Source organism: Staurois parvus, unplaced genomic scaffold (genome assembly GCF_062004578.1).
Source record: "Staurois parvus isolate SC_StPar_1 unplaced genomic scaffold, SC_StPar_1.0 ptg000572l, whole genome shotgun sequence".
Lineage (NCBI taxonomy): Eukaryota > Metazoa > Chordata > Amphibia > Anura > Ranidae > Staurois > Staurois parvus.
In genome coordinates this window covers 3645211-3662977 of record NW_028318368.1, presented here as the reverse complement: position 1 = coordinate 3662977, position 17767 = coordinate 3645211, and the positions used below count along the sequence as shown (strand labels likewise).

The 17767-nt window shown below is 39.4% G+C and overlaps 1 protein-coding gene across 2 annotated transcripts in view; it reads right to left on the bottom strand.

Moving 5' to 3' along the window:
- Nucleotides 1-17767, bottom strand: part of LOC149450532 (N-heparan sulfate sulfotransferase 4-like) — a 429028-nt gene that overhangs the window by 6130 nt on the left and 405131 nt on the right. For both annotated transcript variants that reach the window (XR_016315239.1, XM_089691790.1), the window contains exons 12-13: nt 12812-12921; nt 1001-1103 (exon numbers count right to left, since the gene is read on the bottom strand). Coding sequence is in view for 1 of the 2 variants with exons in the window: in XM_089691790.1 (XP_089547916.1) it covers nt 1001-1103; nt 12812-12921 (213 nt within the window). In the remaining variant the exon portion in view is untranslated. The remainder of the gene's footprint in view (nt 1-1000; nt 1104-12811; nt 12922-17767) is intronic.

The window sequence follows — 17767 nt, the reverse complement described above, 5'->3', positions numbered from 1 at the left end:
ATTTCAAAACAATATGATTTTGTTAGGGACAAACCATACTTTACATCCAGTTGTGAAAGAATGACAACACATTACATCATGGTGCAGCTGTACTGATGGGAGTGTTAATCCATCGTACAGTATATCTTTCTCTGCATGATGAGAATTTTGGTGACCATAACTAATAAAACAGGTGATCTAAAGAACAAATATTAAAAGTAATTCTCAACTACATAATAATGCCAAAATTATGTTTTTAGTTTTGGACAACCTGCTGTGTCCCTGCTGGGGATATTTACTCTGTATGTCTATCCTAGTGGTCACTGTCACTGGCAAAGGAAGTGAAGGAAAAAACAAAATTTTGAACTGTCACTGGAACCAGAATAGAGAAATATTCCAATTGGCACACTTGCTTAGAAAGATAGAAGAAAAAAATCCCATGGGACTTTATTGCAGCAAACAGGGACTTTACACGTATACACCCAAGAAAACTGTTTTTGAAAAAAATATCAACTTTATTACATAGACATGCTCATAAGAGATACATAATTTTCTGTTAAAAATAGCATTCACTCTGACAAATATTGCAAAAGAGCTTTCCTCACAAAGTGAAAAGACACCCAAAAAAGGGAGAGATTTACCCTGACGCACACTTGCTGTGATACCAACTGTTTAAGATGTCTTGGATTTCCCTCACTCTGGAAATATTACTTTTAACTATCTACAGGGCATATAGTGAAGGGAATATTCCTCCAATGAGACATAGTTAAAAAAAAAAAATAATAAACCTGACAGAGATTTTAACCATTCCCTAATCTATCTAAAATGAGACAAATGTTTTAGCTTTGGATATCATTTAAAATAAAAACAAAATAAAATTAAATACAAGCAAATGATGATATCCTTGAAATCAGAAAACTTTGGCACATTATAAAAACTATTAAAAGCGGATGATTTATATAAAATACATATAATTTATAAAAATGCATAAATAAAATGAATACATTGACAAAATTGGTACCTCTATATGCATTGTTGGATATTTACGACCCTTGTTTTTTCCAAGACATTTTGTTTTACCACCTTCCAATAATTGGCACCAGAAGCCTTTTTCTGGACTAAACCTAGGAGAGAATAATATTATAAATAACAAATTGCAAAGCTCTATAAAGCCATTTCAGGTTACTAATAGTTTGACCATTCAAGTTATCGTTAGATATGGCATAAGAAATCAAAATGCATTACACTAATAATTTGGGACAGGGGTCTGAGACATGAAAATAATGTATTTATATAGTCATAGCCAATAGAATTGAATAGAAGACACAGCTAGTTAAATGAATAAATACAGTTTAAAACAGATCCATCAATTTGAATTGCCTGCAGATACTTAAAATGATGCTTTCATAGATCAGGGGAAAGTATTTTTTACTATTTTCATGACTTTCATTATCAAATGAGTAACTGCCTGTTCACTGACCACCGATAGAAATGGGACCTATCCCCTGACCAACAATATAAAGATAGCTTTATCATTTATCATCAGTGAAAATTAAGCATTTCTATTCACCAACAGTACATAAATAAAGCCTTTCCACAGACCAGAAAGAATACTGTTATAAAGAGAGCATTTCCAGTGATTGTCTTTATAAAAGCTAAACCCAAATAAGAGGTGCAGTATGGGTTGGCAAACACCAGTGAAAAGAGGCCTATTAATAGGGTTGCAAAATGTTTGGTTACTGAAAAAAAAACTGGCACATGTGGGAACTGAACCGAATTTCACTGTGGGCTCAAACACCCCTATCAGTAGGTATAGTTTTTTTTTTTTTTTCCAAATAAAGGTTTTATTGAAATACGAAAGGCATAACAAGTCATATACAGATACGGATCGCAGTCCGCGCATGTCCTCTTACATGTTCTCCCGTAACGCAGACAGGACCAAGACATTTAATTAAATTGTAGATCATCCTGAAACAAAGTCCTACAATAAGGCTGATGCATAATATATAACAATAAAAATAATGCTAACAATATGTAATTTAGAGAAGTATGATGAACACTAGTCCATTGTGTAGGGAGATCTCAGATAACAGGACTGTGAAGTGTAAGACAAAAGTGTCATCTCAAGGCATATATGTCCTATGTTTCCGTATTCGAAAAGTGTAGGTTAGTTTTGTAGATAACCGTCACACCTGTACATGTATGGATACTCTGTACCTTATGAAAAATATGATTAATTAGAGTATGAAAAAGGTGTGAAAGAGAGAAAGAAAAGAAAAGAAAAGAGAAGAGCGTGTGAATGGAAGAGGAATATGAAAAGTAATATCATAATGGGGTGGGGGGGAGCAAAAAAGACAAATATATAGGGAAGAGGGAAAAGAGAGAGAAGAAAAAAAAAAGGGGGGGGGAGGATGGGGTTTATAATTAAATAAGTGCAACCAAACCAGTCACATCAATAAGCAACGGCCAAACTGACACAGATTCTATCTTTAATTAAGGATACAGTTCGGTTAGACTCCATTTATGGAGCTATTCCTGAGGTGAAAGCTTTAAAGGCTTTCCGTGTCTCCAAATCTCTTCTCGTTCCAGTAGGTATAGTTAACCATACTCTACTTTTTTAAAGGCACTGCACCTCACTGGAAGCTTGTTACACTGGTTGTCAGTAGCCCGGATATGACCAGAGATGTGTGGACTGACACAGGGAATAGCAGGCTTCAGGAGTGATGTAATAATATAATTTATTAAGAGCTAAACAAGTATACAAAAATGCACAGTGCAAACAAAAACCAAACCTTCAACTAATATCTATATGTTCAGAAACACAGGCGTAGTCAGGGCTGGAGAGGTAGAGTGGTCAGACAGGCCGGGTCAGGAACAATCGGGCGGATCTGGTACAGAGGGGTAGGCAAACGGATAGTCAAAAAGGAGAGCTGGGTCGGTGCAGGCAGAGTTCAATCGTGGTCAGAATCGAGCAGGAGAATCAAGCAGGTAGATGACAGGATACAGGTACAGGACAACAAGGGCTCATGGGAAACAAACACCAAGGCACTGATTGCAGGCCTGGTTACTGCTTAAATACACCTCCTGCAATCAGCCTCAGGTAAGAACTGGTACTGCAGCCCATAGAGCAAGTGAGCCCCAGCACCACCAGCGGTGAGTCCTTTCCTGACACACTCACTGGTAAGAACTGGTACTGCAGCCCATAGAATAGGTTAGCCCCAAAACCACCAGCGGTGAGTCCTTTCCTAACACTGGTACATCCTCCTTCAGAGTGAAACAATATATGCTACAAATTGCTGGCTTATGACTGAAACCAGGCATGCAAATAATTTGTTGTCAGCATGCACTAGACTTTGTTTAATGTATGGTCTGTTTAAATTAAGGTAACTGTTGTTATCCGCATCTACCCATCTTAGTGCTCAATAATTAATCAAGATGATAGAGGTGTTTTACAATAATTTTCATAGTATGCTAAGTAACGTAATGCCAGCCCTGAAACAGACAATATTAATGCACTGAAAAATGACTTTTTATATTTCACAAACCTCAGTTCACTATTTTAATTTATTTAAATGATCAATAATAGGTTTGATTAAAACCCATTGTAAGTGCACAGGATCACCCTCCAAAGCTGGAAATACGCAGTCTAAAAGATCCACTGTGCATTCTGTTCTCAGTTAACTAGTAAATGTTTTTTGGACCATATATTACCAGTTGAGTATTACAAAGGGCAAATTAAATCATTGCCCAGCTAGGGGATCAAGCAATGCTGAATCAATAGCAGAGCATATTCACCATTACTTGATTATCTCTAGATGAGTGAATAATGAAAAAAAAAAGAATATAATTTGATTTTATATTTTTGATTAAAATAATAGTGTTCATTTTATATTCCTAATTCACTATACAGTATGTAGAAGTTATGCATTAATGTGATTTGAAACTTGGTATTTCAGTAAACTAACAAAAAAAAATTGAAAGACAGCGAGCTATTTCATGTTTTTTTCTAAAAAAAGAAAATTTGCAGTCTGATGTTAGATTTTTAAACCTTGCATACAAACAAAAACAGAAATCTGTATTTCATTATTTAAAATACTCATAAAAATACAATTGTCTGTTTTGTAATATTCTTACCCTAAGCAATTCTCATTAAGGATCTGTCAAGAATATGCGTGCAGTTTTATTGTAAAAGATCTATTTAGATAATTAAAACAAATCGAACAATAGATGGAAAATACTGACACATTTTTTTAGAAATATTCCACCAAGCATTGTTGAATCAACAGCTTTAGAAACTTTGCAATAACTGGATTTAAAATCTTTAACACACACTAACAAGTCTATTTACACAAAGGTGATCATTTAACATGTATAAAATAGTAGAAAAGACTAAACATTCCCTTTTAAAGTATGTATATACTGTATATCCAAACCTTTTTTTAATGTGTTGAATGGAGTGGGGAATGGTTAAAACAATTGCTGATTTAGGTTTGTTGGCTGTGTCCTCTTGGGAAATTTCCCTTCACTTCCTGCCCTGGAGACACACCAGGGAAGGACAGAAAATCTCACCAAGCGAGAGGAATTATTCTCTAAGTCAGCTGTCAATGGAACAAGTGGGCCCATTAGAAAAGTTGCCACCACTTCCTAGTCTGCTGAGAACTATATATTTTAGAATTTCACATCCTTTTCCATTTCAACAACATTGATCACCAGGCCGAAGAAAGGTATTGCATCTCCCCAGTGGGGGCATCAACAGCAATAAAAACCTAATATTGGATTGAACAAGGACAGAAGTTCTTATCATTGTCTACTCTATCTTAAACTAGAACAATTCCCTGTGTTAGCGTGATCTTTTTTGAAGCATGCAACTTTGGTAGCATGCTACCCTTAGTACCATCAATGGAACTGAGCATATTCTAACAGTATAATGGGCTTCTTGGTAACATGGGACTATGGAAGCATGTATGAGCCCTCTGGTAACATGTACAGTCATGGCCGAAATTGTTGGCACCCTTGATATTTTTCCTGAAAATCAAGTATTTCACACAAAAAAGGTATTGCATTAACACATGTTTTGCTATACACATGTTTATTCCCTTTGTATGTATTGGAACAAATATAAAACAGAGGCAGAAAAGCAAATATGACATAATGTCACACAAAACCCCAAAAATGGGCTGGACAAAAGTATTGGCACCCTTAACTTAATATTTGGTTGCACACCCTTTGGAAAACATAACTGAAATCAGTCGCTTCCTATAACCATCAATAAGCTTCTGACACCTCTCACCCGGAATTTTGGACCACTCTTCCTTTGCAAACAGCTCCAGGTCTCTCTTATTGGAAGGACACCTTTTCCCAACAGCAATTTTAAGATCTCTCCACAGGTGTTCAATGGGATTTAGATCTGGGCTCATTGCTGGCCACTTCAGAACTCTCCAGCGCTTCTTTGCCATCCATTTCTGAGTGCTTTTTGACGTATGTTTGGGGTCATTGTCCTGCTGGAAGACCCAGGATCTTGGACGCAAACCCAGCTTTCTGACACTGGGCCCTACAGTGCGACCCAAAATCCTTTGGTAATCCTCAGATTTCATGATGCCTTGCACACAGTCAAGGCACCCAGTGCCAGAGGCAGCAAAACAACCCCAAAACATCATTGAACCTCCACCATATTTTACCGTAGGTACTGTGTTTTGTTCTTTGTAGGCCTCATTCCGTTTTCGGTAAACAGTAGAATGATGTGCTTTACCGAAAAGCTCTATCTTGGTCTCATCTGTCCACAAGACGTTTTCCCAGAAGGCTTTTGGCTTACTCAAGTACATTTTGGCAAACTGTAGTCTTGCTTTTTTATGTCTCTGTGTCAGCAGTGGGGTCCTCCTGGGTCTCCTGCCATAGCGTTTCATTTCATTTAAATGTCGACGGATAGTTCGCGCTGACACTGATGCTCCCTGAGCCTGCAGGACAGCTTGAATGTCTTTGGAACATGTTTGGGGCTGCTTATCCACCATCCGGACTATTCTGCGTTGCAATCTTTCATCAATTTTCCTCATCCGTCCACGACCAGGGAGATTAGCTACAGTGCCATGGGTTGCAAACTTCTTGATAATGTTGCGCACTGTGGACAAAGGCAAATCTAGTTCTCTGGAGATGGACTTGTAACCTTGAGATTGTTGATATTTTGCCACAATTTTGGTTCTCAGGTCCTCAGACAGTTCTCGTCTCCTCTTTCTGTTGTCCATGCTTAGTGTGGCACAGACAGACACACAATGCAAAGGTTAAGTGAACGTCTCTCCTTTTTATCTGCTTTCAGGTGTGATTTCTATATTGCCCACACCTGTTACTTGCCCCAGGTGAGTTTACAGGAGCATCACATGCTTGTAACATTCTTATTTATCCGCAGTTGTGAAAGGGTGCCAATACTTTTGTCCAGCCCATTTTTGGAGGTTTGTGTGACATTATGTCGAATTTGCTTTCTTTCCTCCCTTTTTTTGTTTTGTCCCAATACACACAAAGGGAATAAACATGTGTATAGCAAAACATGTGTTAATGCAATACGTTTCGTGAGAAATACATGATTTCCTGGAGAAATATCAAGGGTGCCAACAATTTCGGCCATGACTGTAACTTCTAAAATTATGACATTACTAACATTGCACATGTAGTAGAATTTTAAGATGCATCTCGGGTAATCGCATCTTGGAGTATGACCCCACCAGTAACATGGGGAATGGAGCCTCTGGTAGCATTGCTCTTCTTGTAATATGTCCTTTTGGTAACATGGTATGCTAATGTAACCCTCACTGACTACATCTAGCAGTAGACATATTCATCTAGACTTGTTTTGTAATTTTGAAGATGTTTTGCAGCTTTTGCAAGCAGCTTCTTCAGTTCTAATGAGTACCTAACTAACCACATCAGCAACTTTCTGTCTTGGGTAATATCACTTTGGTAACATGGTATATCTTATAAGGTGTTCATCCTAATAACATTGGCCCCATGGCAACATTTCTGGTAAGGTGACCCCAATTGTGTTAGCATGTCTTTATTTGATGCTGTCCCTCCATGTTCATTACAGTATTTCAGAAAGTTGGATTACTGCCTGAGCATTCAGTTATAGGGGCTTAAAGCTGCAGAGGTTCTGGGTCTACAGTCGTTGCCTGAAAACAAGCGAACCAAGCTGATGTGTTCATACCTGACCTATTGAGACTGATCTGCTGAACTTGCTTTGTTATTTTTTCTTCATTTTCATATCACTGTTTTTAAATCATAAATGCAAGACAGCGTTGCTCTCTCCTTAAATGGTACTAGTCCAGCCCACCAGGCATATGAAAAAGTGTGGGTTCACAGCCTAGTACATGAGAGGGGTGTCCAAAAATGGTTTTCTTTTACGGTATATAAAACAATTTATGTGTTTGTTAGAAACAAGCCAATTGCAATGTGCTTGAATTGATTAATGAAAATATTAAAAAAATTAAACCATGAGAAGTGGAGCACCGACATCATCTAGGATGTCTTGCTTTATTTTACATAATAAATATTTGTGAAGTTCATGCATTCTTGGGTCATTAGGATACTGGCCTGTGCACTTGGTGTGCCAGGTATGTGATGTTCTTGTGGTGAAGAGTTACGTAACACAATAATAAACAATAATTATCAGCACTGACTTAATCTGTAGCATAGCTAAGGTGGTCAAATTACAATAAATACAATTGCACAAAATACTGCCATGTACAGGTACATTTGTGATGTTATATTATTTAAAATATATTTGCTTTTGGTGAATAACTTGTTATTACATCTGACAGACAGTTATATATTCATTAAAAAGAACATAAACAATTATGCATTCATGTGAAATAAATTATTAAAGTGACCTTGTCAGCACAAACACAGTCTTGTGACATGGAATGCAAATGGACAAACCGCTTAGCAGTGGGAGACATAGGAGATTGCTACTCTTGTTATCATTGGTCTCTCCACAGGCTTCTGCATAATATTCCTCTTGAACAGAGCAGAATTTGGCAACACGGCCAAGGGGAAAGGTGAATATTTACTGTTATCTTTTGAAGGTATTCTTTTTTCCAGAACTGTTTTTACTGAAAGGATCACTTTAAATGTAACTGTACCTGTTTAAAACTGATCGAATTTGTCTTTATAATAGCTTTTAGTAATCTCTTGTGTAGCAGGGCACAAACAGCAATAAGGAGGGACAGCACCGCCAGCCAACCAGGCTCTACTGATCTGCACAGTGCTGTCAGTTTATCATCTAGGAAGAAAGTTCAATGTGATGACTCCATCAGTATAGAGATTCTCCTTGACTGTCCAGGTAAAATAGTGCAATGGACATGCGTGAGGTTCCCAGCCTAGCTATATGGTCTGGCAGAGGTGGCTGGATGACTGGCTTGATAGAATTACAAAGTTCTTTGGTAAGTAAGCACTTAGTATAAAGCTTATCTTAAAATAGGTGTTTTCAATTTTTAATGACAGTCCTGATACCACAAGTACTTGTGTTAGGCTTTTCATCTGATCTCCAAAGTCTGGATTATGTCTTTCACTTTTCTGGTACCAAATTGACCAATTTACTGCCAAGTGCCAGACCTTTTACTGCCAACAGAAGTTCTAGTATTTGAAAGAAGTGCTAAACAGTTGCCAGTGTTTAGAACAGTTCTAAAATAGGTCAGATTTACTTTAACATATACTATATTGCCAAAAGTATTGGGACACCCCTCCAAATCATTGGATTCAGGTGTTCCAATAACCTCCATGGCTACAGGTGTATAAAATCAAGCACTTAGGCATGCAGACTGCTTCTACAAACATTTGTGAAAGAATAGGACGCTCTCAGGAGCTCAGTGAATGCAAGCGTGGTACCGTGATAGGTTGCCACCTGTGCAATAAGTCCATCCGTGAAATTTCCTTGCAACTAAATATTCCACGGTCAACTGTTAGTGATATTATAACAAAGTGGAAGCAACTGGGAACAACAGCAACTCAGCCACGACGTTGTGGGCCATGTAAAATGACAGAGTGGGGTCAACGCATGCTGAATTGCACAGTGCGCAGAAGTCGCCAACAGCCTGAAGAGTCAATAGCTAAAGACCTGCAAACTTCATGTGGCCTTCAGATTAGCACAACAAGAGTGCATGCAGAGCTTCATGGAATGGGTTTCCATGGCCAAGCAGCTCTTACATCACAAAGTGCAATATAAAGCGTCAGATGCAGTGGTGTAAAGCAAGACACCACTGTACTCTAGAGCAGTGGATACATGTTCTCTGGAGTGACAAATAATGCTTCTCTGTCTGGCAATCCAATGGATGTGTCTTGGTTTGGTGGTTGTCAGGAGAACGGTACTTGCATGACTTGCATGACTGCATTGTGCCAAGTGTACAGTTTGGTGGAGGGGGGATTATGGTGTGGGGTTGTTTTTCAGGGTTTGAGTTTGGTCCCCTAGTTCCAGTGAAGGGAACTCTAAATACGGAGACATTTTGGACAATTTCATGCTCCCAACTTTGTGGGAACAGTTTGGGGATGGCCCCTTCCTATACCATCATGACTGCGCACCAGTGCACAAAGCAAGGCCCATAAAGAAATGGATGAGGAAGTTTGGGGTGGCCTGGCCTGCACAGAATCCTGACCTCAACCCAATAGAACACCTTTGGGATGAATTAGAACGGAGACTGTGAGCCAGGCCTTCTCATCCGACATCAGTGCCTGACGTCACAAATGCGCTTCTGGAAGAATGGTCAAACATTGCCATAGACACACTCCTAAACCTGGTGGACAGCCTTCCCAGAAGAGTTGAAGCTGTTATAGCTGTAAAGGGTGGGCCAACTCAATATTAAACCCTACGAACTAAGACTGGGATGCCATTAAAGTTCATGTGCATGTAAAGGCAGGCATCCCAATACTTTTGGCAATATAGTGTATATGCACTTAACAGAGGTTTAGGCTAGCTTACTGGGTAAGAAAACTGCATCCCTTGCTATGTATAGTTTGAATATTAAAATAGTTTGAAGGCATACTTGAATTTTCCAGGCACCAAATAGATGTTTTTCACATACACAATATATTTTATTAAACATCTTTCATCTTATTAGAATATTAATAGGGAGCCTCACAATACACCTTTTCATAAATTAATCCTGGCAGCCCTACCCAAAAAGCATAACATAGTAAATATATATCAGTAAGATATATTTCTTGCTGATTGTAGTGATGGAGGTTGGATAGATTCAAATCATTTCTTGATTCAGTTGACCTGCTTCATCAGGAACTGTGAAAAAGGTAGGTTTAACAGTCAGTAAATGCTTAGGACCTCCAGTTTCCCTATTTCCCCAGGAGAAAGTACAACAGGAGATAAAAAGGCACTTGGGGTCTAGGAAAAAGCTCACTGAACACTCACTGTTTGGATATTCATCAGAATGCCAAAGGTTTAGGGCTTTATTTCCTGATGATCGTGACAGCTTCTGGCTGCCAATAGTTGCTAAGAAAGCAGTGACTGCTTGCAGTCGCTGCATGCTTACAACCATTGACAACACCCAGCCCATTCACTTACATGGCTGGGAATCTCTAGACCTGTAATGGGCAGGGAATAGAGCGGGTTAGATCATTGCCTAAATATGGCAACACACATCCATATTTGGGCAATGATGTCATCACTATACCAGCTGTCAGTTGTTGTTAGAGAAGCAGCTGCTGCTTGCACCCTTTGCATCACTACCAACTGCTGTGCGGCGTGCTCCCAGCAGACAGACAGGTAAGCAAATATGTGGCCTCATGGAAAAAAGCCCAGTTCTGTGAGACAGCATATTTGTGTGATGTCGGCGCGAAGGGGTTAATAAAGGGGGTCCTGATAAGCCCCTGCCCAAAGACCCCCACCCCACTGTGGAGATGGGAATCATGTCCTCATCAACATGAGGACAAGGTGCTTTGCCGGGGGTCCACCCTGGCACAGCATCCCCTATCTTGAGGGCATGTGGCTTGAGTCCGGAGGTGGGGTGTACACATCCTATCTCTTTTCTGGCCAGACAGGTTGCTTGCTCAGATTAAGGGTCTGGTATGGATTTTTAGGGAGAGCTTCATGCATTTTTTTTTTTTGTTGTTTTGAGGTACTCTCTTAAAATCTATACCAGACTCGAAGGGTCTGTTTTGCATTTTGGGGGAGTCTATGCAGGTTTTTTTTCATTCTTGCTGTTGGACATGCTACAGCAAAAATTACATTTACAAAGTAAGAAAGAGCAGTTTAAATTGCTGGCAAACAAAGCTGCATTGCTGGCTTCTTTTAGCCACTTCAGTACCATCGTGTGAATATATATGGCCTCACATTAAGGTGGTTATACCAGGATCATGGTTGAAGCTACAACTATGATTCTGGTGTCAATCTTTTCAGCCAGCAATTCTGTTTTATGTAAAAGACATCCTAGCAGCTATAAAGTCATTTAATCGCTTTTACAGGTGACAAAAGGGGGTCTCCCCCCTCCTGCCACCACCGCTGTCTTTCCCGGAATCTTCTGTCCCATTGGGGAGCCTGGGACCAATCCAACTGATGGAACAGATGTTGTTCCTCCCACTGTATGACATCAGAAACCAGAAGTGATGAGGATTTTGTGACTTCCAGATTTGTTTGTTTATTTACAATCTGCAAGGGAATTTTCCTCAGAGTTTAGTGTATGACATACAGTTTCACTTTGTAAAAAGCACCCAACATGCAAGGAAAATAAAACAAAAAGCATTTTTGCATGAGTAAATTATGGAAGTCAGCATAACTTAACCTCATTTATTAAGCTGTAGGGGTAACTCTCCTTGGAAAGTGAAAATTCTATTTCCCTTTAGTAAATCAACCTTTTTGAATCTACTTTGGGCCCCACCACTACAATCAACACAAAAGATCATGATGATACTTAACTGATATATGTAACGCTTTGATAGATGTAGCATGCAGAATCATTTGTGAGAAATGGAAAACAAAGATGTTAAAAGGCTTCTTAGGAAAAGCTTTTTTGTTTTAAAAAAGTTTTTACTATATGTGATTATTCCAATAAAATGGAAGTTTTTAAATAAAATATAAAGTGTAGTGAAATACATCTATGTAGCACCAGAAAACTCCCAGTATGTCTTCAAACTACTTTAATATATATGCATTTAACAGCATTTAATTGTTTGCCTGGAGTTATACATTGTTACCTGTTTTTAACTACAGTTAAAATGGACTTTTGATTTCTTACATTTTATAGAGGAAATGCATGTTTCCCTGAGCATTGAATAGTTTCATTATTCGGAAAGCAAGTTTATATGCTTATGATTAACCTTTAGTTGCCCTTATTTTAATTATAACATTGCAGACATATAATTATTCCACAATGTCTCTGTGTAAAATAATTAAGTGGAGAATGAGAGGTAAAACCTTTAGAATTTCCCAGTCTACCTATCAATCAGCACTAGCTAGATGTCACATGTTCTGGCTAAAGCTAAGTACATATTTCACCAAATTAATCATGTGGTAGCACAGTTGCTTTAATTTTTCTTAGATTTTATAACTGCAGAACTTACATTATAATGTTTTCCTTAATTCCTCTGGAGGGCACTTTACACAATGTGCTTTGAAAGTGAAGTAGATCCGAGTTTTTAAATTATTCCCAAAGCACAGTTTTGACTGCAATGAACATATTTTTCAATGACTGAACAAGGAAGACATTGTCCATAAGTTATATATAGTAACACTGAATTATGCGACACCCCTCATTTGATATACATAACGATGCGGAGGCTACTTATGTCAATGTTTAATGGTGCCTCATAACAGAAAGTAAAAGCAAAAAGAGAATATACTTACGTTAGAGTCTCTGAGTAGTTATAATGTGGAGAGACTCCTAGAAATGTTTGCACATCATCCATGACAATAGCTGGATCACTCCTCAGGTGTTGTCCATCAATAATTAACAGCTGAAATAGCATAATACTCTAATTAGTATACATTTTCAAAGTGATCTATCTTTCCACCAACATCAAGATAACATATTGAATATGGATTATAAATTAGATGTTGAGTAAATGCAGTGTTGAGTAAGTGTACTGTGTTGATAACATTTACCAAATGGTGCTAAATCCTATATGTTACCACTTTTTCCAGCTGTGTAGTCGGCTGCTTGTCTGGAGTTTCATTTTAAGCATATTGGCTTAGAGTGATTGTAAATCTCAATTTTCATTTTTTGTTTTCAAATATTAAACATATTATACTTGCCTGTTCTGTGCAATGGTTTTGCATAGAGCAGCCTCAATCCTCCTATTCTGGGGTTCCCTTCAGATGCTTCTGACTCCTCCTCTTTGGCGAGTGTCCCCAGAGGCAGCCGTTTCCTATGGGGCACTCGTGTGGGCTTGATCTTGAGCCGCACTGCCTGTGTCTATAGACATAGACAGTGTGGCTCAGCCCCACTCCATGCTGCATCTTTACAGGTTTTGGTTGACTGCAGCAAAAGCCAACCACTGGAATCAATCTGAACTGTGAAGAGGGAGCGAGTGGAGAAAACCGCTGCTCCCAGGCACAGTCCTGGATCGAAATTGGGCTATGGGGAAGGGGGCTGGGGGATCCTGTTGCAAGAAGGTTTTTTTTACCTTAAAATAGATAATGCAATAAGCTAAGAAACCTTAAGTGTTTAGAATCATTATAAGAGCCAAACTACAACATACAATGAAATACAATGAATAGATGAAAATAGACAAGAAAACAGTAAATGTATGTTTTGCTTACTGTTTATTTATTTTTTATAATTTTTTTTTAGTAGTATGCAACAGTAACAATGAAATGACATGAAAAAGTGGCTTCACCAACCATATAAAATAAACAGAACAACTGTGTAACTTCCAAAAAGTAAATACTGAGCCATCTGTACATAAAGAAAACACCTTGCAAACCCCCCCCCCCCCCCATACAGTGTCTGCGGAGTCAAAACTAAAGGGTCAGGGAAGAGGGAAGACCACAGCAGTACTAGTTCTTAGGGACTAAGCATACCAGAGTTTTCAATTTTGCATTCTAGTAAAGAATAGGAAGAGAAAAAGAAGGAAAAGGGAAGAAAAAGAGGAAAGGAGAAAATAGAAGAGGAAAAAAACAAAAAAAGGGGTAGGGAGGAGTCAAAGGAAAACTAGGTCATCAGGAAGCAGGAAACTGCACCACCCAGCCACTCCATATGGCCCCTGGTTCATGCATGAAAAGCGATCATCGGGTACATTGGAGGTATTCATCTGAGAAGCGAAGGAGGTCCCAATAAAACCACCTGGTTTTGTGTTCCTCTGATTTGTCTTGTATATCAGAGGTCAGATTCTCCATCTGTTCAATATCGTTCACCCTGGCGAACCACTGAGTCACAGTAGGGGCTGTCTGTTGTTTCCATTGACATGGGATGCATGCTTGTGCCGCATTTAGAAGGTGTTTAAGGAGAGATTTATAACAGCGTTTATTAGACATAGGAGTGAGGTTAAGGAGGACTGCTGCTGGGTCATTATGCACAAATATGTCTGTGAATTTGTGTATGAGTTGGAGCACTGGTTTCTAGAAGGACTGTAGTTTAGGGCACTCCCAGAAGATATGGAGGATAGTGCCCGGGTGTTGTTCACATCTCCAGCAACGATCCGATTGATTGGGAAAGAGTTTGGCAAGAACCGAAGGGGTCCTATACCAGCAGGCAATAATTTTATAAGAGGACTCTTGATATTTGCTGCAAAGGGAAGATTTTTGTGCAAAGAAGTGAATGAGTTCTTTCTGGGGTTCTGTAAAACTCATCCTCAGATCCCTTTCCCATTTCACTAATAAAGGGGGATCAGCAGTTGCATGGAGGTCTAACAGAGTTTTATAGCAGGATGAAAGGGTACTTCGAGTCGGGTCTTGCTGCGGGAAGAGCTCCTCAAAGGGGTGAAGCTGCCAAGAGAAGAGCACCAGTTTAGGCATAGCCTAAAAAGTGTGAAAGCTGAAGGGCTCTCCAATGGTCCAGAGCTATAGGCATTTGTCTGTCTAGTAGTGTCTAAGTAGGGATCCAGTTAGGAAGTTGAATAAAGTGTGAGGCATGGAATAGCCTTGCCAAGGACTGTGTTACAAACTTTGGGTCCGTAAGGCCTGGGGGAAAGCCTGGGTGACCAATGACTGGCGTCATTGGTGAAGGAAAGACAGATAGGGAAGATGATCAAAATAATCTGTTCATCTCTGCCAATGTAGGGCCAATGACTGGGTGCGAGGCCAAGTAGACAGCGTGCATCTTTCCCTCCCAAGGCAATTCCGCTAGCGAAGCCTGAGCCATCTCCTGTTCTAGTCCAACCCAGAGTTTCATTTAAGCTTTGGTCTTAGCAGTATGGCCCGACTTATACGTGGATGCTTCCCTCGCCATATGAACCGTATGAACGCAAAGCGCACAGCATGAAAGAAGCTCTGGGGCAGGAGCGGACTGACCATTTGGAAACTCGGGCACTGCCCGAGGGCCCGGGGTCAGTAGGGGGCCACATGAGATGCCCCTGGTACCTTTTTCATAGGCTTTTTTGAGTTTGGACAAGGACACAGGGGCCCCATGCTCCCCTATTGCCCGGGGGCCCCATGAATTGTCAGTCCGCCCCTGCTCTGGGGTATATTAGTGGGTAAAGTCTGTAGGTTACTGTTTATAAAAGGATGAGAACATTTACATTGAACATTACATAGTACTTCTTTTGTTATACACAATCAATCTAATTGTCTTTTTTGTTTGTATGGCACAGTACTGCTTCATGGCTCTTGTATACTGTGTAATTTTCACTATGCAAGTTTCTTGTCATTTATATTGGATTTATCTATGTAGTATCTGCTCTTATTCTGTGCATAAGGATCACTTCTCTTGTTTTGTACGCTGGGTGCAATTCTCATTAGGTTATTACATCTGCATGATTCTACCTCTCTTGTATTCTCATTCATTCTCTCTTAATTCTTTTCATCTGTTCTTGTTTGCACTGCACACATTCCTTTATTGTGTGCTTTTCCTAAGACCCCTTTTTATGGTGCACATTAAGGAGCAATTCTCCTTAACCTATCCAGACACCCAGCTTGTGCTACTTGTTTATCACCCTGTAAGCTGTTCTCCCAGGTTGACACGTCTGTATCACATGTATTAACAAGGGATTCTGATAAGCTAATTTTATTTAACAAACAAAAACTGTTCATTTAACCACTTCAAGTCCGGACACTTTTACCCCCTTCCTGTCCAGGCCAATTTGAAGCTTTCAGCGCTATCACATTTTGAATGACAAGTGCGCGGTCATGCAACCCTGTACACATATGAATTTTTTAGCTTTTTTTTTAGGCAGATAAAGCTTTATTTTGGTGGTATTTATTCACCACTGGGATATTTATTTTTATTGCTATGTAAATGAAAATATCCAAAAATTTTGAAAAAAAGTGTTTTTCATATAAAATTTTGCAAATAAATATTAATATTTCATCATAAATCTTGGCCAAAATTTATTCCATTATCTTTTTAGTAAAAAAATTACCCAAATTAGTTTCTAACCAAAAAGTATAATTTTGAAACGTTTTCTTTTACATTTTTATTTTCTTTTTTTATTATTTTCTTTTTTTATTATTATTTATTTTTTTTTTTTTTTACATACTGTCACCCTAGCAGTACAGTGTCACCATGGTGACACTGTACTACTTGTGGGGGGTGATGAAGATTTTTTTTTTTTTTTTACACTGATTGTTTTTAAAGCCTTTATGGGTGTAAAAGCAATCGTTTCTGCTTCTCTCTGGCTGCATTATTGCAGCCATTGAGAACTACTGTGTGAGCTGTGTTTGGCCACAGCTTGTCACATGGTAAAAGGCTGTTGTGAATAGCCTTGTACCATGTGACCTCTGTGATCATTCACAGATTTCACAGGTAGTAAGCAATGATGTCAGAAGTGACATCTTGCTTACTACTCTGCATGTGATCACAGATTGGCCAGTCAGTGATCACATGATCCACAGCGGGCATCGGATCGCGGTGCTGCACACTCCCAGGGAGCGCGCACAAGCAGGGGGCAGGGAGGCCGTTTATAAACGGCCACCCAACCCTGCACTGCCATCGTCCAGCTGTTTATATACAACGGCCGGACAGGAGGTGGTTAAAAATGAGTGGTTTGGCCTAAAGCAGACAAAAACCGAAAAAAAAATAAACAAACTGTCTTTTGAGATATACAGTATTTAGGTACTTTAATGAGGGAATAAAAACAATCGCAGTAATACATAACCACTTCCTGACCACCCTATAGCAGAAGTACTGCTACAGGGCAGCAGGGATGCACAAAATCATGTATATTTACGTGATTCTGTATTTCCGGATAGGGGGCGCGCATGGGGGCACGCTCATTGGCTCCTCGGCATGTTAATCACCTGGCCCCGCTGGGACTCAGTGATCATCGGCAGAGCTGACAGGGGAGAGGTCTGTATGTAAACAATACAGATCTCTCTCCTGTCAGCATTTACAGGCTGCTTTGTATTGCTCTGCACAGCAGAGCAATACAAAGCAGCTTGTTTCCCCAGTAAATCACAAATACCACACTTAGTAAAACACAACACAGCATACTGTTAACCCTTTGATCACCCCAGATGTTAACCCCTTCCTGCCCAGTGTCATTAGTATAGAGTCAGTGCTTTTTATTAGCACTGATCACTGTATTAGTGTCACTGGGGATGTCAGTGGCAGTTAGTCAGTTCCCCCCAATGTCAGAATGCCCACCGCAGTCCCGCAATAAGTCGCTGATCGCCGCTATTACTAGTAAAAAAACAAAAATAAAAATT